The 24,000-nt window shown below is 42.4% G+C and overlaps 2 protein-coding genes across 4 annotated transcripts; one reads left to right on the plus strand and one right to left on the minus strand.

The window, feature by feature from the left end:
* Positions 1 to 1,514: 1,514 nt before the first annotated feature.
* syn2a (synapsin IIa) lies at positions 1,515 to 13,504 on the minus strand. The gene is made up of 11 exons (XM_019856610.1): positions 12,996 to 13,504; positions 6,812 to 6,869; positions 6,632 to 6,723; positions 6,377 to 6,533; positions 6,170 to 6,259; positions 6,008 to 6,070; positions 5,751 to 5,893; positions 5,590 to 5,664; positions 4,719 to 4,821; positions 3,792 to 3,938; positions 1,515 to 3,392 (listed from the first exon to the last, which is right to left on the minus strand). Exons 1-11 carry the CDS (start codon positions 13,334 to 13,336, stop codon positions 3,258 to 3,260), a joined length of 1,404 nt encoding a protein of 467 aa, XP_019712169.1. The 5' UTR covers positions 13,337 to 13,504; the 3' UTR covers positions 1,515 to 3,257.
* Positions 13,505 to 16,169: 2,665 nt separating this feature from the next.
* On the plus strand, positions 16,170 to 23,656 carry LOC109507274 (transcription cofactor vestigial-like protein 4). 3 transcript variants are annotated; one of them, XM_019856601.1, is made up of 7 exons: positions 16,170 to 16,451; positions 16,716 to 16,867; positions 17,403 to 17,565; positions 17,828 to 18,086; positions 18,226 to 18,340; positions 21,318 to 21,533; positions 22,426 to 23,656. In XM_019856601.1, exons 2-6 carry the CDS (start codon positions 16,786 to 16,788, stop codon positions 21,527 to 21,529), a joined length of 831 nt encoding a protein of 276 aa, XP_019712160.1. In that variant the 5' UTR covers positions 16,170 to 16,451; positions 16,716 to 16,785; the 3' UTR covers positions 21,530 to 21,533; positions 22,426 to 23,656. The 3 variants fall into 3 exon arrangements, with proteins under 3 accessions (XP_019712160.1, XP_019712159.1, XP_019712161.1); XM_019856600.1 differs by having other exon boundaries at positions 16,172 to 16,451; positions 21,318 to 23,656; XM_019856602.1 differs by having other exon boundaries at positions 16,177 to 16,451; positions 17,828 to 18,053; positions 21,318 to 23,656.
* Positions 23,657 to 24,000: the final 344 nt, after the last annotated feature.

Genomic DNA, 24,000 nt, shown 5'->3' on the forward strand with positions numbered 1-24,000 from the left:
CCCGAAGACGCCTGGGATAGGCACCAGCACACCCCGCGACCCTTGTGAGGATAAGCGTATCTGAAAATGGGTGGATGGATGGATTATTCGGCCAAATGCTTTTGGCCCTGTCCCCTCCGCAGTGCAGTAAATAACAATTTTGCTAACATTAGGACCGCTGGTGTCATTTTTGTCAACGTCCATTTACTTCTACATTGACTTCACTACTGAGGGCCGGTCAGAGACTGTGGGCAGGCCAGATATGGCCCCTAGGCTGCACTTTGCCGGGCTCTGCTTTAGTCATTTGACACGACTCTTTACATTTGCTTTTGTTTCACCTTTTCACCTCTGGCAAGTTCTACTGGATCATCAGGACTAGGGCAAAGTGGTCTTCTTGAAAAAGCCATAATAACAGAGGAATGCAGTCAAACGTGCATTGAATTCAGCCACATAAACAGTTGACAATCGAGTACATTGCAGCCATAGCACTTTATTACCGTACGTAAGCATGCTAAAGTGTGTCCGCCGTACCAGCAGGTGGCAGCAAGTATCTCTCTTTTTCCACAGGGCTGTAATTACGCTGTTTTCTATGTTATTGCTATTTATTATTTGTTATTTTCTACAAATATATTGCTAATGCTTTATTTATATTGCACTTATATTGAACTGTGTACAGTTCTTCTGAAAAATTTATTTTGTGCAATGAAACACTTTATTCCCCCCCCCATCTTGCTGCTGTAGACTGCATATTTCCCCAGTGTGGGACTAATAAAGGTTATCTTATCTTATCTTAATAATAGCTGTTCATTTCTAAACCACAGGAAGGACATGCTGCCAATTCTAATTAATGATCAGACCCTTTAAAAGTGTTACCGTAATTGCAGCTTTCACAGTGGTAGTCAGATGCTCCATGAGCCATTTGCAATAAATTCAACTCCTCTTTTGGGCCCTTTTAGTGAGTGCAGTTTACGAATGTTTGAATGGTCTCTCATGTCATAAACATTAAGCAGTGGTCACCCAGAGGGTTCCAAGATTAGAAAAATTAAAGCAACTCCATGTGAACATATCGGATCATAAATGCATTGCATGATGCTTTTGCGTTACTGATAATGTGAAATGTACGGAATCTATCAGTCTACTATCTATCACAAATTCTCCTGCTTCTGCTCAAGGAGTATTCCTATGTGGGATACAGTTCAGCAATAACGTATTACCTGATTGCTTTAAAGGGTCATCAGGGAAGTAGTGTGGGCGTGACAGAAAAATGCTATAAACTGTAATTGGTGTCTGGGGGTGTGAATGCAGCAAGCTGGAGACAATTCCCCATCTACACCATCTGATGCATGTAGCTCCTAACGAAATCTCTCCTTTATTGTTTGCTTTCAAATGACAGTAGACATACAGTATTTGTGTGAGATTTTGCCATTAAAGGTTGACAATCACACTCCACGGTTCTTTCCCAAACTCTCCTGTTATCATCTCAGGCTCATGTGCAACCATGAGGGCAAGTGCGAAAAAAAATGGATCCATTTTTGTTTTCCTCCAGTGCAAAGGAACCTTTATTGCCATTGACAGAGGGGACTAAACTTTATGGATCTTTCCACAGTATATTGTCTTCCAGTCGAGGTTTAAACAGTCCAGCAGCACTTTTTGCCGACGATGACCCTTCACATTTGCAGTCAGGCAGGTCTAAATAGCTTTTATCTGAACAATTAGGCCAAAAAGCACGTCCACTTTCATCAGTCGGACTCTTGGTACTGCAACGTGTGCTCCCATTGAAATCAATGTCATGGCATATTCCCTAGTAAACAGTACGACACATCCATAAAGCCTCAGGCATGGCTTGTACAAGGATACACTCACAGAAACACTTGATACAACTTGGAAAACCACTGCACACAGAGCTTGCACAACAGATTTCTTTTTATCATGGTAGTTCTCTGTGCACATTTCTTTGTTCAGGTTGCAATTTCAGTTGCATCACCATTTAGCTTGAAACGGAATGGGCCACAGGACAAGAAACAACCAGTTGTGACATTTGCCAGGGAATGCTTTGGATGACAATAACTATTGGAATCAATTGCATGGAAGAGATTGATGATGATTTCAAATTAATTATATAATAATTATTATTATTATCATTATTATAATAGAAATAAATATTGCACTTTGGATCTACTCACGGGGGAGTGGGGAGGGTGGTAAATTGAGCAGGAACAAGTCAAAGCTAACGCTCAGAGCACTTGCACTGTTGTCATGGAAGCGCCATTACAGATACCCAGTGCATGACCACAGAAGGACATTTTGTGGTGGATTTTACTTTGGACACATTCTAAGAAGCTGTAAACAGAGAACACCTATTGAATACAGCTTTATTTCCTTGCTTGAGGGTGCGTCTGTCATGTCCAACTGTAGGATTATTTGGAACCTTACGAGTATATTTGCACCATGGGGTAAATAAGTACTGCAGTAATTCAAATCATATCTTTGGTTCAAAATTGTAAAAATATATTTAAAATGTGTGTGCAATGACACCTGCACAACCTCCTTCATGATATAATCTAACATATTGGATTTTAATTACACATTTCATTTTCAATAAATATTTTTTTTTCTCCATCACTGTGACAAGACAATAGAAGTGATAGATTTAAAAAAAAAAATCCAAACTGTGTATACCTTTGTTGGAGATCAGTGTGTTATTGCATGTTTGGTAGTGAGCGTGTATGTAGTGGCGATGACACATTTGCAAGTATTACAGATAACCACATTGTTACAAGAATTTCACTCTTAGGTATCAGTCATGCAAAACAAAAATAAATATCTATGGTTATATGTACGAAAATAATAACCAAAGCCATACCGTATGAATATTAAGAACTACCGTATGTTCCACAGTTTGAACACTACTGAAAGATACAAGGCCAAGTATAAAACAGAAAAGGTTCAAATTAAAGGCTCACAGCTGGTCAAACAAGTAGCACAGAGCGGCACTGAACTCAGTGTAGGCACAATCTGCTTCTTACATCATCCACAGCAGCTCTAAAGAAAATCCACAGCTATTGAAACATAGGTGACCGATACAAGCGCACAAATCAACAAATAGACAGTACATTAGAACTCTGCATAGAGTTAAAAAGACAGTCCAGGGCACCATTCGGCTGCAATGAGCCGAGCACCCCGTCCCCCAGTTGTGATCCTAGCTATCGGCATCCACACACGTTTGTGTTCATCTTAAGGTTGATTCTGAGAGCTCCCTGCGTCTCCTCCTGGCTCACTCAGTTGGCCTGCACGGGTTTCGGACCCACAGCCACACCATTACAGTCGAGGATGTACTGCAGACAACCTTGAGGGGGACGGCAGGCACCGTTCTTCATGCTCTCACCGATTATATCCCCTTTCTGCCCTGTACCCTGACAGGATCAAAAACATTTTCTCAGTGTAAGAAATGATATTATATATCAGCCACTATCTGCAAGTACACTGACAAAAAAAAACAACTTGCATTTTTTTTTGCACTAAAACAGCAATTTGAATTGGAGCAACTTTAAAATGTAAGTGTGACATTTTTGACAACAATGTTAGCACAACAAAGCAAACAAGTAGTCTGCTTCCAAACAATTTGCTGAGTTGTTTTGACTTTTATCTTTAACATGGGCAGCCAATACAAGTGCCAGCAGTTTAAGCAGTTCTGTGAACCGTAAATATTTAGTGAATTGCCCAATTTAAAATTTTATCACGGTTAGCTGCCTTGAAATTTTGAGTGCACCTATGTTTTTTTTTTTTTTACAGTGTGTATGCGAGATTATCTCCTGGGACGGTTGTGTGGTCATGGGTTTTCGGGGAGTGTTTGCCTCCCTCTCCACCATCTGATTCATTTTAGTCAGCACCACATCAGAAATGAGCTGTCTGTCCTCGGATTGGTGCTCCCCCACCAGGGGCATGGATGAGCCCACCACCTGCATCACATTGAGTGGATATGTCATCCGTTCCCCTTTATCCACATGAAAAATCTTATCACGTGGCTGAGAACTTGAAACACTTCATAAGGAGCAACAACAACAACAAAAATTCAATTTTGCAGGGGATCTGACTGAAGACGTGAGAAGTATATTTGAAAGGAACTTGGATCTCATACTTAGAGGGGCAGATTGTCCGATAATTCCTACACTGTATGTGAACTTGTACATCGTAAGTCATTCTTATTAACTCTCGAGGCACCTCGACATTTGGTGCACGTTTAACCTCTAAAGGACCCAAAATGGTCCAAGTGTGGGACAATATCATACACTGTATCAGATGTTTGCAATAACTTCCCGATATAACCGTAGGTATAGTTTGTAAATTAAAAAAAGAAAAATAAAACATAACCTCATCCTATTATGCTACAGCCTCAGTGGCATGGTGAATGAGTGGTTAACCCATCTTCCTCTACGGTTCTGAGTTTGCAGGTTCAAATTTGGATTCTGGCTTTCCTGTGTGGAGTTTGCATCTAGTCCTCAGACTTGCTTGGGTTTGAAAAGGATTCTGCTCCTACATTGCTAAAGCAGTTTACAAGAACACCGTTTTTGGATGGATTCATTGGAGGTTCAAGAATTTTAATTATAACAAACATTAGATGTTTCATAATCCGGCTATGTGGCTTCCCCCTGTGTTTGACTCAATTGCATTTCCTAGCACAGCTTGTTGATTTGCTCAGAAAGATTCTCAACATGTCCTGTCAGTTGTGGCAGTCCTACCTCTGTGATGTAATCTCTTCCATCCTTCCCGTGAATGGCCTTGACTGCACAAATATCCAGACCCCCGAAAATCTCTGAGCACGTGTCAACCCACAGCTTGTATCTGAAAGGCATCAAGGAGACACAACTCAAAATGTCACTCAAGTAACTGAAGCTCGAGTTTCTGACTACAATCTAGCTTCATTTTCGAATCATACTCTTGAAGAGCAAATTTAAATCAGGGATGGCTTTGTGTGTTCCTCAACGTATTTCTGGGTCGTGGGTTCGATCCCGGCTCCAGCCTTCCTCTGTGGAGTTTTCATGTTCTCCCCGTGCCTGCGTGCGTTTTCTCCAAGTACCCCGGTTTCCTCCCACATTCCAAAAACATGCATGGCAGGCTGATTGAACACTCCAAATTGTCCCGAGGTGTGATTATAAGTGTGAATGTTTGTTTGTCTATGTATGCCCTGCGTTGTGCTGGCAACCAGTTCAGGGTGTCCCCTGCCTACTGCCCGAAGACAGCTGGGATAGGCTCCAGCACCCCCGCTACCGTTGTGAGGATAAAGCTATTTTCTTTTTTTTTTTCTTCCTTAGTTAGGTTGACCTATAAAAGCTTGTGCAAGACAGACTACATAACCCTTAATTCATAAAGATTAGTGCTAGAGGAAAAAAAAAAAACGAAGGCAGATTGGGCATCAACACAAAAATAAAAATCACCAAAAAAGTTTACTTGAATCTACACTTTAAAAAATTTCGAAAAAAACGTTGTCCTGCTGTGTAATGTGCAAGTATCTGTACATCAATTGTGTTTTCTCACAGAAAAAAAACCCAAAAACATTTTCTACATGGCCATCTTTGGGTTGAAGAGTTGGCTTCATTTTTGAACACCCACTTGTCAGTCATGGCCACCTGTTCCAGCATCGCCGAGCCGGTGTTGGTCTTCCAGTTGCCTGACATAGATGTTCTCCTGGGGTGTGAAGGCCGAAACATTAGAACAATTCCCATCCCATCCCCTTTTTTTAATTTGAGCTATACAAGCGGAGTCGAACCTACATGTAGGCTTTGTAGTCTGCGCCGATCTTCTGGATCCTGATGTCATACTTGGACTCAATGAGAGGCTCAGTGGTGCTGTATGTCTGGGTGAGAGCCACGACACTGGCTATGTCCTGGAACTTACTGTGATTGTCAACCTTTACCTGCAAAACCACACACAAATAGTTCCAATGTCAAATGTTTACAGCGCATCACCCCCCTTGCCCCCAATTCAATTAAATAATAATGCAGTGTCTTAAACTGTGTAACGGCCAAACCTTTCCAATGCCAGAGTGGGCGTGTCCAATCTTGACAACCACAGGGAAGGACGGCAAGCTCGCCTATAAGGAATGAAAGGTATCATTTGAGTGTTCGGATTGGTGGCAAGATAATGGTGAGTGTCACATCACGATACAAGAAAGGGTTGCGGCTCTTGTCACCATCTCTTTGTAGTTTGGGTAAAAGGTCTGCTCAATCAGTGGAAACTTATCAGCACCCAACTTCCTGAATGTGTTAATCAGCTGAGCAAACTGGACACAGGGAGAAATAAAGACAATATTTTTAAAAGTCAGACAAACCACAGCAAAACGATCTCACTGCTGCTCTGCTCTACGGCAATGGCGTGCATCACTGCTGAAGGGCCTTACCGCCCAGGGCTTGTCACACAGATTGTAGATGGACTCCAATGAGTTAATGCTTGGAACACCTCCGTACTGCAGACCGATTACGAGGTTGCGGAAATCTTCATTCTGGGTCATACTGAAGGCGTGCTGGCGAATAAGCACAAAGTCTGGCTTAAATGACCTAGAAAATAAGAGAGACCAATGTGACCACAGTTAGTCGACACGGACAAAACAAGGTCACCAGCACTATATTTCGAGCTCTGTGGTAAATTCTCATACCTGACAACCTTGGTGCCATTTCTGAAAACCTGCATCGTAACACTGCATGTCCCATTGGCCTGAGCCATGATGCTGAGCTCACTGAATTCCGCCTGAAGAGTTCATGGTGACATTGGCACTTGAGGAGTGACTTCTCAACATTTTCTTTTTTTCCAGACAGAAAGATGGAGACAAACTGACCTGTTCCACTTTGATGTCATAGTCTCCATAGATTTTCTTGCCTCTGAATAACTTGGCCCTGAGTTGAAACACATGGCAAAAATGAAGAACTATGAAAAACAACTTACCATAGTTATGACATCTTATAGTGGACCACAGCAAATATAACATGAACAATTATTTCAGCTCATTTCAACCGGCAAAAAGAAGAAATTGCATGGGTTCATACGCAAAATTCCACACATTAAAACAATCATATTTGCAGTCCATGCTTATAGTCAGGAATAATGGTTTCTCCGCTCGCTGGCCATTGTATTGTCATTTGTCGGGGTAAAATTATTTAGCCACTGTTAAATTTGGGTCAAATTACCCTCTCATTCTGTATACAACATGCCTGCACGTTGTATACAGAATGAGTGAGTGATTCAGAATATCCAGTGTTAAATAGTCCCACGCAGAAGTGGCAGTGGAAGAGAGGAAGACACAAGAATTCAAGGCCAGTCAAGTCGTGTTGATGGTGGTGCGAACACAACATGGAGGCCTTCCTGTCTGGTCCACCAAGATCGACCACCAGAGCAGGCGACTGTAAGTAATGGCAAAAGATGTCTTGCCTTTTTTACAGACCAATCCACCAGTGCAATGATTTGGAAAATTTTATTTCAATGTACAATATGAAATGCATTTATTTGCTCTTTAGTCCGATCAGATTTCAGAGCATACAGAATTTGTTTTGAGGGTGATGGAATGAGGCCAAATTCCCAATGTGGACTGTTATGTAACTTTAGAAAACGCTGCACCTTTCACGATTAGTGAATCGGGTTACTGCGTATTTGCAGATAAACATACATATCTTTTTGAGAATAATTTAGATGGACAAATCTTCCGTATTGCAAATGACAGTACAAAATAAGGACCTTTCCTAGAGATTAAAATTAGTCAAAATATACAAAAAGCCACAAGGAGAGTGTCAAATTGTACTGTACGTATCTTTGGCTTGATGTACAGTCGATACATGGGACCCAAATGCAGAGGCGATTCTGCAGCTGCTTGAGAGGCGCCATCAAGTGGTTCATTTCGGTATAATTGCGATCGCCTTTTGAAAGTGCATCCCATTTATCCATCCATGCATTCATTTTCCGATCCGCTTATCCTCACAAGGGTCGCGGGGGGTGCTGGAGCCTATCCCAGCCGTCTTCAGGCAGTAGGCGGGGTACACCCTGAACCGGTTGCCAGCCAATTGCAGGGCACACAGAGCCATACAACCATCCGCAGTCACACTCACACCTCAGGACAATTTAGAGTCTTCAATCAGCTTGCTATGCATGTTTTTGGAATGTGGGAGGAAACCAGAGCACCCGGAGAAAACCCACGCAGGCCCGGGGAGAACATGCAAACTCCACACAGGTAGGCCAGAGCTGGAATTGAACCCGGTACCTCTGCACTGTGAGGTCGACGTGCTAACCACTGGACTACTGGGCTGCCTGCATCCCATTTATTTTTCTGCAAATCGTGCAAAGCAGGGGTCATCAGTCCTGTTCCTCGAGGACTGCCGTCCTGTCTATTTTGCACCTCTCCCTGCAACAAACCTGAATCAAATGATCAATCCGCAAGGTCTGCAGATAATGATCCTAAACATCTGAATCAAGCATCTTGCAGCACGAGAGAGGGAAAACAGCCAGGACAGCGGCCCCTGAGGAACAGGATTGATGACCCCTGGTGCAAAGTAATGAAAAGGAGTTTATTTTTTTGGGATGTCTTTTTTTCGTACAGAATAAGTATGTTGTAAGATAAACGACACACACACTACCACCTTCACCAGCAGTGAAGGTGGTCGTGCATGTTTACTGTTCACCACACCCTTCGCTACAGATTTCCCTGCTTGAAACTGCACTTACAACTCATTGTTACGCTTGTCGTTTTAATGAATCCCCAAATGTGGTGATCTGTATTTACAAAGAGTAAAGAGGAGCCGGAAGGAAAAGTGCCACTTTAATGTTCTCCTCTTGCTATAGGGGAGATTTTTCAGAAGGTTTCCATCTTTTGCGTACAGATGAGCACTGACAAAAGCTCTCATAGGAAATATTATGTAATCCTTATCCATAAGATGCGTCAGAAAAAAATGTTATCTGTTCTGGGAGTGCTCATGATCCGCTGTCATGGACTCTGCTCTTCCTGCCTAATTACTGTGGTTCTAAAGCTGAATAATTCATTCAGAAAATAATTGCAGTGTGGAGATTTGTTTGACTTTGGCAGAAAACAAACCTGAAACAGGGAATCATTCGGGGTAAAACAAACAAACAAACAAACAAACAAACAAACAAACAAACAAACAAACAAACAAACAAAAAACCTACTGTTCGTGGGGAATTAAATAGATAAGAAACAGACCGTGTAAGTTCTAAAACTATGAAACACAGTGATAATGTATGGCAAAGCCTGTTATTTCTGCTCAGCAAAGGAATTATTTCATTCTGCACTTCTGAACACAGATAGGGCCAAAAGTAAGGTAGAAATCGTTTCCAAAAATGCTGCTTTCAAGTTTAGCCACTTATTTAGCCATCGAACAATATTACATTTCTTTGCCTTGGTTTTCTTTTGCAATATGTTCAGTGTATGTGATGATGATATGATATGTTCAGTATGCATCTGCGCTGTCCATTTTTTTTGGGGGGTGGGGGGGGCTTCAATGTGAGCAGACTGAAAACTCCAATATACCTCACGTTTATCACATCACATCACCGGGTACTGAATAGTTTGAAAAAATAAGACCGTGCCATTAGCAGTCAGAGGAGGAAGAGCGTTAACTCATCAAGAAGGGTGGAGGAAAAAAAAAGAATAATGACTGAATAATTCTTTTTTCCCCATTTCAATTATCTTATTGTCTTCTGAAATCCATTAAGGATCTCATAGTCAAAAATGCTAAATTTGTGTGTTTCCTGTTCCAATACACAAGTTCACACATGGCAACACCCACCACCACCATCTGTTGTACTACAACAGAGATGCTGATTGTCAAGTGTCTATTTCTCACTTCTCCAATACACTATCAGACAATTGGACATGCATTCTGATTTTCCAAAGTCAGGCGGATGAAATTAATGTTTTTTTTGTTCGCTATTTCGTTTTGCTGATTGCATAAAACCACTGACAAAGCGTGAGGTGAGGCAGACCGGATTGCACAAATCATATTGAGCCCCTGAAAATGGGGGTGCAATGCAGAAAAGGGCCAATTCTTTCAATTCCTGTTACGAACCTGACTGCATGCAGGAAGAACATCACCCAGTGTATTAATATTCACCACATGACTAAAAGCAACCTTGGTCCAAGCTTTCTCACTCTCCTCGTCATGGCTGACATCCAAAAACCATTCAAGGGGTTATATCGCCGATATATTTCTCTACATGCTGCTTGCGCTGAATTTTCTCCTGCATGGTGCCGAAGGCGCCTTTTGCATGGACGCCAGGGGAGAGGAGAGAGCACGATTGCAGCTGTTTACTTGCATTATTTATTTGTTGGAAGAATCAATACGGCTTCATTTGACCTGAATCAAACGTGAGATCATAAACAAAAGGAGCTGGGACATGATTTATCGTGGTTTTATGAGTACATTTGACAATCCAGATAATCAAATTATGCAATTTAATTAAAGGTTCTTATGATCTAGTACTGACATAATTCCTAGGAGGGGTTGGTCAGTGAGGATTTTGGCCGAGGTGTAAAACAACGCACTTAGCCTATCGACCATTAACTCTTAAGCATGAGTATTGGTTGGATGAAGTCAAACTTGATTTCAGCCAACAAACTCCTCTGCGACATGATCAAAATGCTGCAGTCTCGTTTTCCCCCTCATTGTGTTGTGTATAAGAAAAAATAAATACCAACATTGGCAATCAGTTTAATGCTAAGTGAAAGAGAAACATGTTCTCCTCCCACCACAAGAGCAATTTATAGCACAGTCTTCCTGGAACAAAACAATGATCCGTAGATGACTTGCAGAATAATCTGAGCTCATAATTTGATCCAAAGGGATTTTATCTTGACGACAGACTGCTTAACTACATCACTATGAATAACAATATCTTGCGGTTTGTCCAAACAGTATATCTAATTACAAAGCGCCACAGTTAGGAGTGTATGCTGCCTGTTACAGAACAACAATATAGCTAGAGCCAGAAAAAGCCTTTTTTTTTTAAAAAATGGGAAACTGGATTGATGATTATTCAGAATCACCAGTTTATGTAATGTCACTGTGAATCATAGGGCTTTGTTATAATTATGATCTACGATTGATAATAGGGCATTTTGCCACAAAACCCTTTCAGAAAATCGATTTGGCTGAATGGAAGCCTACAGTGTGGTGGATTTTAAACCGAGCAGGTCTCATTTTGCATCAGCCTAATGACACACGGCACCGCACAAGTGTGCCAGCATTACACAGAACTCAGCAAAAGTAATAAAAATAGATTCCTTCACCCCAATGCCTTTGCCAGCAGCTATATGTACCGCGCTTTCCGTCCTGCTAGTGTACGACCAGAATACAAAGTACTGCTTAAATGTGTCTGAATGAACGTTACTCAAGCCATTTTAAGACAACAGTTTACCGAAACGAATAAACCCAACGCTGCCCTTGCAATACAATGCACAGAGAATGATGTGCAAATGGAAGAAACTGAGGCAGACTTCGAGGCTAGCATACTGTGTGCACCGGGTTAAAGGTCTCACAAACAGCACCAGCATAGATGTAACCAGGTGACTCGACATGAAGGACTCCCGCTCTGAAATGCTGAGCGCCCATGAAAAATAGATGAGGAGAGGAAGTCAGTGAATGGAGTACGCACATCTCATCCCCCAAGTGTGCTTAGTATGGGGGATAGAAAAACAAATAGCTGTATAAATTGTATGGAGTATGTTGTAAAAAGACAAAGACATTTATCTCACCAACTAAAGTGACTCATTTTGAGCTGAAGCATTCAGAAATGTGCTTTGATTTCGGTGTGCCGTGTTGGCTTCAATGTACGGTGGATAAAAGTCGAAAGGAAGTCTGATGGAAAGCAATAAAAGGAAAAGGTCAAGAAAATCCTAAAAGAGTAGTTTGAATTTAAAATGGTTGCTGACTCCCATTTAACATTAGTTTGAATGTGAATGTGAAGTCGCTTCAGCATTTTACTTGTCTAAAATATAATGATGAAGGATTTTTTTCAGCCCCCAATCCCCAAGTATCGGTCGAGCCCCCCTTAAAACCCCTGGGAGAGAAATAATCCTGGAGCCGTTCCTGCACTTGTGAAACCACCCACTTGTTTATTTTTGCTTCCCTTGAAAAAGCGGAAGCATTTTTTAGTTTTTTAAGAAGTTACAGTACTTGTCACATTACATGTGGAAAGAGTGTTGAAATGATTTTCTCTTTGTTTTATTCTTTATCTTTCATCACAAAAAACGGACATCTTGGAGCCATTGTACAGTATGGATACTGTATTATTCCCTTCTCCTCAGCATGAGTGTGGCTTTCGTCTCGCAGCCAAATTGTAGCTAGCTAATGCACAAGGTTGGCCTGATCTTATTAACATTGATCCAGGTTTGTTCAAGACAAATGTTCTCCTCTGCTAACAGGGAGACTGCTCCTCAGCCTCAATCAAGCTGCTTCCTCACATTTTCAAGACATGCCGTGGTCTGAATGCCATCCTATTGTAAGGTCAAAATAACTGTAAAAAAAAGAAAAAAAAAAAAGAAAAAAAGCCAGACTACAAATTATTGTCATGCTGACATCCTTCCTTCTGGATTGCACATCTACAGTTTGTGCTAAGTGATGCAGTAAAAGAGAGGGCGATAAAACGATGGTACGTTTGTAAAAGTACAGTATCGTGCTGCAGTGTGGTGTGTGCTTTTTGTATGTCATGCGGAGCAGGTCATGTGGTCTGTGTGGAGGGAAACCCCATTGATGGGCACAAGCACTGCAGTATTTTATCTTGTTGCAAGCATCGATGCAACCTGTGGAGCATCCATTTTAAAAACAGACATGGTAGTGAATGGGTTAGAAGACTGCAGAAAATCACCAGAATGGCATAGGAAAAAAAGCTCCTCAATCTTGATGTCATTGGTAGTGAGATGAGAATCGATTTGCATTCTCGTGCCAGCACGCATTAAAGAACGAGACCATCTTGCACTACCTGAGTGGGCTGCTGAAGACAGAGAAATGCATTTGTCTTACCACTCTTGCTGCGGTTCGTCGATGACCAGCAGAATCTTGAACTTCTTGGGTGTCGTGACTGAGCTTTGCTCCACTAGCCCCGCTGAGGCGGCCGTCTGCTTGACGACGTTGGTGATGGAGCTGAAGAAACCAGCTCCGCTCGATTGAGGTGGCGGAGCTTTTTTCTCCTGAGCAGGGGAAGCGGCTGGAGGCGTGGGCCCGGCTGTGGGGGACTTGGCAGGGACGGCGTTGGCGGCTGGAGGAGGCTGAGCAGGATCAGGCCTCTGGAGGTCCGTCATGTAGCCATTGGGCAGGTTGGAGATAAAAGTGCTGTCCGAGAGACGCCGTCGCAAATAATTCATGGCTGGAGCTGGAGAAGGAATCGGCGGTGGGTTGTGGAAAAGCTCTCCCTCTGCTTACTGCACAGCTGACAACGGCTGAGCTCTCAGCGTAAATTCCCAGTGAATGTGCTCCCTTCCAGCTTGCTGGAACATCCTCAGAGCTCCCACTCACTGGCGGTGACGTTACAGCCTCGCTCAGCCAATCTCCTCACTCGGCACCCTCCTCAGCCATTGCACAGGATGCTGAAGCTGTGCCACTCCTCTTCTCCCTCTCTGCATAGTGTGCTTCTTTGCTACCCCTCCCCCCGCCTTATGCTGCCTATCACGCATGTTTTCCTTTTTGTTTTCTTTTCTTTTTTTTCACCCCAGCTGTAGGAAATAAAAGTGTTTCGAGTGGAAGTGTGGATGTGTTAGGCGAACACTCAGTATCGCGCCTCTCCCTGTGTCCTTAGCTGACATTTGTGTATGCCTGTCAAGCTCAGATATGCAATCTAAAATGGCTGGTCGGATATGTGGCCACTGCCCTGTGCCGTAGTCGCCCACCGAGACACAAATGCAGATTAGGGTGTCATGTTATTGATGCCGTTCTTCTAAATGAAACAATAAGCAACTCTATTGACTGTGTTTATACAAAGTCTGAAGATGAAATTAAACTGATCTGGTGAAAGCACCTCTGGCAATTATGTTACCAAGGCGAAGAAGGTACAGATCAATAAATCAATAAACTGTAAGCCTTACACGTTTCTAAAGGCTCAACTGAGATTGATAGAACAACAAGAAAGTGTCCTCCAAAAAGGTGCACAGCTGAGGCATAAATGAGTGCATGAGATTTTATACACACTCACTGGTAACAACATTAAACAAAAAGAGCACAACGTCATAGAATCCAATTTAGGAGTTTAAAAATGCCTTTGCAAAACCATCAATGCTCAGTTTAGGTCGACAGTTATTCAGTTAACAATGTTTATAATTGCTTAAATTCCGTATAAAGGATTATTTCAAGGGCGGCCTGGTGGGCGACGAGGAGGCACGTCTGCCTCACAGTGCGGAGGGGCAGGGTTCGATTCTGGTTCCGGCCTCCCTGTGTGGAGTTTGCATTTTTTTCCCCGTGACTGCGTGGGTTTTCCCCGGGTACTCCGGTTTCCTCGCACATTCCCAAAACATGCATGGCAAGCTGATTGAACACTCCAAGTTGTCCCTAGGTGTGATTGTGAGCGTGGATGGTTATTTGTCTGTGTATGCCCGGCGATTGGCTGGTGACCGGTTCAGGGTGTCCCCCGCCTACTGCCCGAAGACGGCTGGGATAGGCTCCAGCACCTGCCTACCTGGATGTATTAGATGGATGTTTTCTGTACATTTTAGGTCAGTACCCTAAAGTAACACAGACTTATAAAATCGCAGTGGTGCAGCCTATTCAGGCAGACGGGGCACAGCACACCCTTTTCTGATTGCCAGCCAATCGCAGGGGCAAGGCACACATAGACGAACAACCATTCACACTCATAGTCGCACCTAAGTACAATATAGAGTATTCACTTAACTCACCAAGCATGCTTTTGGAATGTGGGAGGAAATGGGAGTACTTGGAGAAAACCCGTGTACCTGTACGCATGGGGGAAACATGCAAACTTCATACAGAAAGGCCGGGGCCGGCTTCGAACCCACAACCTCTGCACTCTGAGGCAGATGTGCAAACCAGTCTTCCACCATGCTGCCCTCCCATTCATTCAAATCATATCCGAAAAGCTCAATGACACAAAAGTCTCTTAATTCTGCACAATTCTAAGTGTTTCTGCTTATTTAGTGTTGTTCCTGCTTATTTTACGAGTCTGTGTGTAGGATTGGTTTCTGTGTGCTTCTTTAACACCCCCCCCCCCAAAAAAAAAAGAATACACATGTGTGCTCGCTATGGTGTGAAAGTAATGATTGTGATTGAATTTGAGTGTAAATATTGACGATCCATCCCTCAATTTTTGATTCTGCTTAACCTTATGAGGGTCTCAGGCATGCTGGAGCCTATCCCAGCTGTCTTTGGGCAGATGGCGGGGGACACCCTGAACCGGTTGCCAGCTAATCGCAAGAGAATTGAATGTTGGTTACTTAAATCAGATTTTTTTTTTAGAGAATGCATTTAGACCAATTATAACAATTATTCTTTAAATGTCCAATTAGCCTGACAAAAAAAGCGCTTGTTGCAGGATATCAAGGGGTCTTAAGAACACTACATCCATATGAAAATGGCGGAAAAATTCCAAATATCAACATTTTCACTTGTGTAGGAGGGTGGCCGGGGTGGCCCGAGCCTTCTCTGTAGCATACCCTCACACCTGCCCGCATATACGTGAAGTATCTTTTTGCGTTTTTTCATTGGTGAAGAAAACACTTAACACCCATGAAATTCAAAATGTTGCGGTGATCATTTTTAATATTTTCAGAGGGCATGAGTAGAGATGTGCCCATGATTTTTGGTGATGACTGATCATGGGTTTTGGACATGAATACTGAATACGTAAAGCGTATTTATTTATTTAACCATTCAAGCGTTTTAGACTGACACACATAATTCACTTTTGTATCCACTTTTTGCGACATTTTTGTTCAGTGTTGTCACTGGGATTTTTTATGTGATTTAGATCAATCAAGGTTGGGAAACACTGGAGTAGTGTAATTGACCAAACCAGACATAACGTTAGGTACACTTTATGTTAGGTACAATTTATGAGACCAGTTCATGAGCTGTGATAAAAATTATTCCTCAAGTGTAGCCGCAACTCATTTTAACCTCTTATTTGAGCAGCAGGTTATATTAGTAACTATAACAATCACAGGGAAAGTCCAATTGTGAGGAAGCTGTGCGGTTTCTCCTGTAGTACAGTGACGCAGAGCTCTTTGTCCACATACGGAGATAGACGCAAGTTTGGCTGATCATGTTTTTGTCGTGCCTGGGAAACTTGACGCTTTTGTACAAGTTCTACTGACGGCCAACGCTACTGTTGCTGGACACAGTGGACGCACCGCAGCTTAACTGTAAGTCGTCGGGTGTGTGTTTAGTTGTGTGGAATAACAAAGGCAACGATAAAGTTGGCGACGAGCTGGCGGCTAGTTGGGGCGCATGCTAAAGTTAGTTAGCTCGCAAGTTTGTCACCCGTTGTTAGACCCTCGACCGCTAACTGTGAAACTGTTTAAAAGTTTGATTCTTAAAATGGCAACAAATCGACTACCAGTTTAACCTAATGGGTTGTGAAGTGAAACTCTTGAGCTAGTGCATTAGCTATTAGCCTGTCGTAGTTTCGTTGGACGCCTTTAAAACACAGATAATGCACACTTCTCGTGTTTAAAGTAGTTAGATTGTCACCCCCACAACATGTACACAACTAATTGTACAACTTCAATTCTTTAGGAAAGAAGTTTGTTGGCTCCGCCGGTGTTGCTTGCTAGCGTCGATGTTAGCAGCTAGCCTGTTCGTGTAAATGCTGTTGCCTAGAATGGACCTGTTGAACTCTCAGTACCTGGACAAGATGAACAACAACATCGGGAGACTGCACTTTGGAGGTGGATTTTTCATCATACAATTAGGAAATAACTCCTTTTAGTCAGGCTTTCTGGACTGTTTTATTCTTTGCAACATAACATGCTCCGTAAAAGAAGAATTCTATTGATCTTTGCAACGTGGGTTTGTGTATTGCACACAAGCTTACACAGAAACGTCACGCTTGTGATTTATTTATTGCAGTCATATAACCTGACCGACATAATGCTGGGTTCCACAAGTTTGGATCCTATTTCCGATTGACTTTCCCACTGTCAAGTGCAGTCTGAATGTCTTGCTGTCAGTCTCCTTTGAAGTGTTCTGTTAAAGTCACCACAGTGATGTATTGTGCTGTATTCATCTATTCTAAGGTGACGCTTGCCATTGATGTTACTGCCACCTTGTATGGAAGAAACTGTTGGGTAAAAATTGCATTGTGGGGCACACCTACCTCTCCTTTTGTAGACTTGATTAGTTTATTTCAAGCTTATTAAATGCAGCATGTGCTTATGCGCCTGTTGTAATATTTGATTCAGATTTGATGATTTCTTTCAATAGATGAGTCCAGGACACCCTCGCTGCCTTCTGCTATATCAAATATAAGCGGGCCGCCCCCTCTCTGCCCCAGTAAACGGAAGTACGGCGATGAACAAACGAAGGACCAAATGAATTGTGACGACGACCACATGACCAAAATGAGCAGATTGTTTGCAACTCACCTGTAAGCTCTTCCTCTGCTGCAATGTTTCACAACCTAAATGCCTGTCTGTCCTGTACACCACCAATTTAAAGCTTTTGTTATTTTAGCTATACCTGTGAACCTGTTGAAGGAATTCTTCTTGTCCTATTGTGTATAAAACAACAATAGAATTGACCCCCTGACAGATTTATAAGTTACTGCCTTTTAGAGCTACCAGCCCCATTGACATCTCATTGGTTTAACCCTTCTCTACTCGCATTACATTTTTCTTGTTTTTATTCAGGGCTCGTCCCTCTGCTGGGGACAACCGCAATGAACACTGGAGCCTGAGCCACAGTCCCGTGGAGCACATCAGCTCTTCCTCCAACGGTCTCCATGGGAACCATCTGTACGCTTCCATTTCAGGCTACGCTGTGGACCAGCCGCTGGCTCTGACCAAAAGCAGCCTTGACAATGCAGTTGGGGGCAGCGAGAGGTCCGCTGTCAGTGCAGCTGTCGAGCGGCAGCAGGTACGATGGTCAACATGTCTTCCTTACTCACAAGTACGTGAACACCTGTTTTATGAGCGATCCAGTATGTGATTGAATGACTCAGTCATACTGAGATAGGTCACGACCTTCCAATTTTGTTTCCCCTCACACAATACCGTCCTTTATTTATTTATTTTTTGTCCACCTTCAGAATCGCCCCTCTGTTATTACCTGTGCTCCTGCAAGCAACCGCAATTGTAAACTCTCTCACTGCCACATGAATGGCTGCTCTCCGAGCTCAACCTTTGATGAGAGAAAGACCAACGGTAAGCCCCTCGTCATCACTAACATGTGCCCCAAATACTGCACAAGGATACACGGTGTCATTGATTTGACCCAGTCGTTCCTGAGATAGCAGGTGGCCATGCGGCCTTTTGCCGAACAAATTAAAATTCAGTAGGCTGTAGCTCTGATTGACCTAAAATTTGAGTTTTATTGTTGTGCCGTCACTATCAAAAAGTACCGTAAGCTTGATTAAATTGCAAAATCCATGTGTTTAAATTTTTCATATATATATATATATATATATATATATTTTTTGGGGAGTGTTTTGGCATCGAATGGCCCTCGAACGTTCAGGCTAGAACTGAGTGTGCCTTCTTGTGCTGGGTGGCATCGTATTATTCTTCAGCCGTTGCGCAAACTATTTCATTGGGTGCAATTTGTAACCTCAGAACCGCCTTTGTCGTTGTAAATTGAGGGCCCTCTCTGTCTAGATAAAAAAAACTACTGTATCTCGATATCTAACATTACAACAATACAAGCAAGTGCCCTTTTCTGTCACTGAAATTATGAAATATTATCATAATATAATAATTTTGCAGGTTGGAAATGTTCTCAATGACTAGGTTGACTTTGGATGATGAGGCCAAAACAGGTCGGATGTCTATTTTACCACTAGGTGTCACACTTGACTCAGCGCTATGCTTCTGGTGTTGTGCATGTCTGTGTTGTCTTTGCCCACATCCAGGGAGAACGACTTTTCTTCTTGCGGCCCCTACAAAAGTAATTTGAAGAAGTCAATTTTATCTCAAAAATAGAGAAAAAGAATATTCAACATATGTCTGTGTTTTTAAATGTGTGTTTTTGTGCATATTGTCCCCTCCCAAAGGAGGATTATTGGAAATGGAAAGCTAATGCCTTTGTTTTTGTTGTATACTGAAGACATTTTGGTTTCAGGGCAAAAGATGAATGAGGCCAAAATGCAGAAGTCCAATTTTTATTTCATGCTATTTAAATCAATACATGTTAACTCGGCACAGGAGCACCTTTTGTTTGAAGCCATCCACTTTTTAAGTGAGCAAGGAGTGTTTTGGCATCGAATGGCCCTCGAACGTTCAGGCTAGAACTGAGTGTGCCTTCTTGTGCTGGGTGGCATCGTATTATTCTTCAGCCGTTGCGCAAACTATTTCATTGGGTGCAATTTGTAACCTCAGAACCGCCTTTGTCGTTGTAAATTGAGGGCCCTCTCTGTCTAGATAAAAAAAACTACTGTATCTCGATATCTAACATTACAACAATACAAGCAAGTGCCCTTTTCTGTCACTGAAATTATGAAATATTATCATAATATAATAATTTTGCAGGTTGGAAATGTTCTCAATGACTAGGTTGACTTTGGATGATGAGGCCAAAACAGGTCGGATGTCTATTTTACCACTAGGTGTCACACTTGACTCAGCGCTATGCTTCTGGTGTTGTGCATGTCTGTGTTGTCTTTGCCCACATCCAGGGAGAACGACTTTTCTTCTTGCGGCCCCTACAAAAGTAATTTGAAGAAGTCAATTTTATCTCAAAAATAGAGAAAAAGAATATTCAACATATGTCTGTGTTTTTAAATGTGTGTTTTTGTGCATATTGTCCCCTCCCAAAGGAGGATTATTGGAAATGGAAAGCTAATGCCTTTGTTTTTGTTGTATACTGAAGACATTTTGGTTTCAGGGCAAAAGATGAATGAGGCCAAAATGCAGAAGTCCAATTTTTATTTCATGCTATTTAAATCAATACATGTTAACTCGGCACAGGAGCACCTTTTGTTTGAAGCCATCCACTTTTTAAGTGAGCAAAAGTAGTGGAACAGACATTATTAAATGAACGTCAAGTGATTAATGTGGTGTTTTCGGTGGCCAAAGCATCACTTGTAATAACCGCATCAAGCCTGCGACCCGTTGACTTGACCGGACTGTTGCGTTCTTCATTCGAAGGGCTTTTCCAGGTCTTCACTGCAGCCTCTTTAAGTTTTTGTTTCTGGGCGCTTCTCACTCCAGTCTACTCTTCAGGAGCTAACATGTATGTTCTATTGGGTTAAGGTCCCGTGATTGATGTGTTGGCCGTGCATTTGAGGTCATTGTCTTGTTGCATGATGAAGCTTCCAGTAAAGTAGAAGTAAAGCGCCTGACAAAATGGTTTGCTGAACTTCAGAATTCATTCTGCTGGCATACCATCATGAGTTAGGTCTTCAATCAAGATGAGTGAGCGGATGCCAGAAGCAGCTGTGCAAGCCCAAGTCATGGCATGACCTCCACCATGCTTCAAAGATGAGCTTGTGTTTCTTTCTCTGTACTTTGGCCTTTGAAACTTTATTCCCAAACCATTGTGGCTCATTTTCTTTGCAAAATCCAATCTGGCCCCCAGATTCTTTTTGGGCGGTTTGCATCTTTGGCATGGCCGGTATATTTCTTTTCTGAGTCTTTTTTTGAACAGTGGATTGTGATGCCTTCAGCCTTGCTTTTTGGAGGTCGGCTCTGATGTCACCGACTGTTGTCTTTGGCTATTTCTTTACAATGCTTCTGCCATCAACTGCTGTTGACACGCTTGGCCAACCTGTTTGATGTCTGTTGATCAGTACACCAGTACTTTATTTCTTTTTCCGGACATCCATATTGTTGTACTGGTTGAGAGTGCCACCGAGTGGCATTAGCATCTTGCAACAGACATCCAGAGCTGAAAGAGTCACAGAAAAGCATATCAGTGGATGTCCTTGGACCTGTTCATGACTGGAACACCTGTTGTGAATTTTGCTCCTTGTTGGAGAACAGCAAGTTGTGCAAAAAGTACTGAAACATTGAGCGTTCAAAAGTTTACAAATGATTGAATTAAATCTACCTGAAAAAGAGTTAAGTAAGGTTCATCCTGAAATTTCACCCAAAAGCCAATTAGCATTTTGTCTGTAGTGTGTTTGTGTGTGAATGTGTAAACACACGTGCATGTTTGTGGTTTTCAGCACACATATTTTCATTTCAGCCAACACAGTTTGCGATCCTGTGATTGAAGAACATTTCCGCCGGAGCCTCGGAAGAAACTACAAAGAAGCCGAGCCCTTGACCAACCCGGCGTCCAACTCCGTCTCCATCACAGGCTCAGTGGATGACCACTTTGCCAAGGCACTGGGAGACGCCTGGATCCAGATCAAGGCCAAAGGTGGGGGTCGCCAGACCCCAGAAGCAGATTCATGAAGAGGTGAAAAAAGGTTCCAACAATCACTCGTGGATGTCATGTTCACTCTCTTTTCGAGCTGAGTATCAAATCTTGACAGCCAAGAACAATATAAGACATGGTTTTCGCATTACCGCGTCGAAGGTTCACCCCCCCAACGCTTGCCCTGCAACAAAACGTTTACCAGAAAAACAATGGTGGCTAAATTTACTCCAGGCAGTGTGGACAGATTTTCACGTTGATAATGAGAAAAACAGAACAAACAAGAAACAATTGTCCCTTTTTTCATAGCTGAGGTTCCGTTTATTTACCTGCCACCGCGGTAGCCAAAGAAACGTCTCCCTTGCCTTTCAGCACGCAAGCCGTACATGTTTTAGCAAAATGCGTTTAGATTTCAGTTCGCGCCGCTTTTGTTTCTGTACTACTTGAAACTACGTTCCCCATCTCATTTGCACTATTACAAATCTAATGGTTGATGAAACAGGCTCCCAGTTTGTGATTCGGAACCAGATAATCAAATTGAGACTCCTTTCCCTTGCTTTCTTAAATACACAAAAATAAAGTATTCGAATCCTACAAGATGTCTGTAACTTAAAAGCATGTTTCAAATAGCTGGATTCTGTCACAAGCCTTGCTAAATATTTTCTCAGAATTTATTTTTTATCTAACATTGTAGAAAATACTCACTGCTGGTCCAGTTGTACTCACTTTATTTTTTTTGTATCTGCTTGAGACATCCTGGTAAGAGGTGTGCGTCTTAGCATCCTCTTGAAACCGCAGCCTCTGGAAAGGTTGTCTGAACGCGGTTTGCTAGGCAACATTGCTTCATTACTCCACATAGCTGGAAGCTCCAGCTTTGCATGAGATTGCAAGTGACTAAAACGGAGCTTCTGTTCTTGTTGACTGTATTTCACAGCTGTCGAGCTCCAGTCCTTGATGGCCGCAATCCTGTATCTTTTTGACGTTTCCGTCCTCCGCCAGACTGAATTGAAATGATCATGATCGCTATCAGGCTGCCGCAGAGCTCGCTGAAGTGTTGGAGGAAGGAAACACTGAAAACAAACAGGATAGCGGCCCTCTCGGACCGGAGCTCGACAGCTATGCTTTACTCATTTTGGGCACGTTGGTTTCTTGACCTTTTTGAAAAACCACATTCCCAATTTATTTTGAATCCCATCTCCATTGACCAGGAAAAAAAACGAATGCAGGCATTTTCTTTTAAACAGAGCTGGAAATGCAAATGCAGTGTGGCGTGTGTAACTCACAATTCGGCAACAGACCTGACAGAACCGTCACTTCCTACTCTCAATAACCTACTGTTAGTGTTCTTGGTGGACTAAACGGACGAAATGAGTCATGGTTTGACCAATTGTAAAGATATGGTCCTAAAGTTTTTGTTTTGTAGTTTGTTTTAATTAATCGTCTGACATGATCACACAAACTTAATGTTTCCCAACACTTATTGGCAGGGGATTGTAAATTTGAGTAATTATTATTTGATTTAACAAGAAACTGTATATATCCTTTAATGTTTAGTGAATCCCCTTACATTTGTATTAATCCACATTTTGGAGCTGTTACACGTTTTCTTGTCTTCCTATTTTACTGTACTCTTACGTGACCATCATTGCGCAGCGCGGAATGATCCTGTGTATTTCGTTTGTATTGCGTGAGGCATATTTGTATGTAGCGTGGAAGTTCCCGATTCTTTTCCCATCCAATTCATCTTTTCTATCCCTTGATTCCTTTCCCCGCCGTGAAGAGATGGTGCACGTGCAGGAACACATCAGTCTTTTGCATGAAGAGCTCGGCCAAGATTCACATGTCCGCGAGACCAGTTAAGAGTCTGACATTTCTGTGCATAAATACATTGGGCTGGAGGGAGGGATTACCACCGACTTTGACTTGTTTGACACAAGCAGATTTTTCACTCGCATATGTGCGGTATCAGCCCGTTGGTATTTAATTCCTTTATTTAGACAGACTGTATCACAAAGACTTTTTACAAAAACCTACCGTGTCATGTATCGCCGCATAGATGAGGAAAAACGATGCATTTGTACACACGGTTCCGTATTTCTCTGGAAGAAAATGCCAGTGTTTTATATTCAATGTCTTCCAAATAAACACAGAAAAATAAAATGTAACTTTGTGCGCTTGTTCTTTCTTCAACTGATGTGACCGTGTTGTGATGACAGCAAAACATTTACTTGGCATTCTAGGGTGAACTATTTCTGGACTAAGTGCTTATGATTGAGAGCAGGCTCTTACTCTTGATTGTGCACCGGCAATTTGGCAAAACAAATTAGGAACCCAGTATGTCGTCATCCTCATCTTTCTGTCTCTCTTATAGGCAATCAACACAAAAGCTTACACTGAGAAAAGCACTTGTACAACAGAATCTTTCACTTGTCTTTTTATTGGACACGTGCAAGAGCTTGTGCAGCTGAGGGTGGGTTTAAGACCTCCACGTGTAAGCTACCCCCAACGC

This window comes from Hippocampus comes, unplaced genomic scaffold (assembly GCF_001891065.2).
Source record: "Hippocampus comes isolate QL1 unplaced genomic scaffold, H_comes_QL1_v1.1 scaffold283, whole genome shotgun sequence".
NCBI lineage: Eukaryota > Metazoa > Chordata > Actinopteri > Syngnathiformes > Syngnathidae > Hippocampus > Hippocampus comes.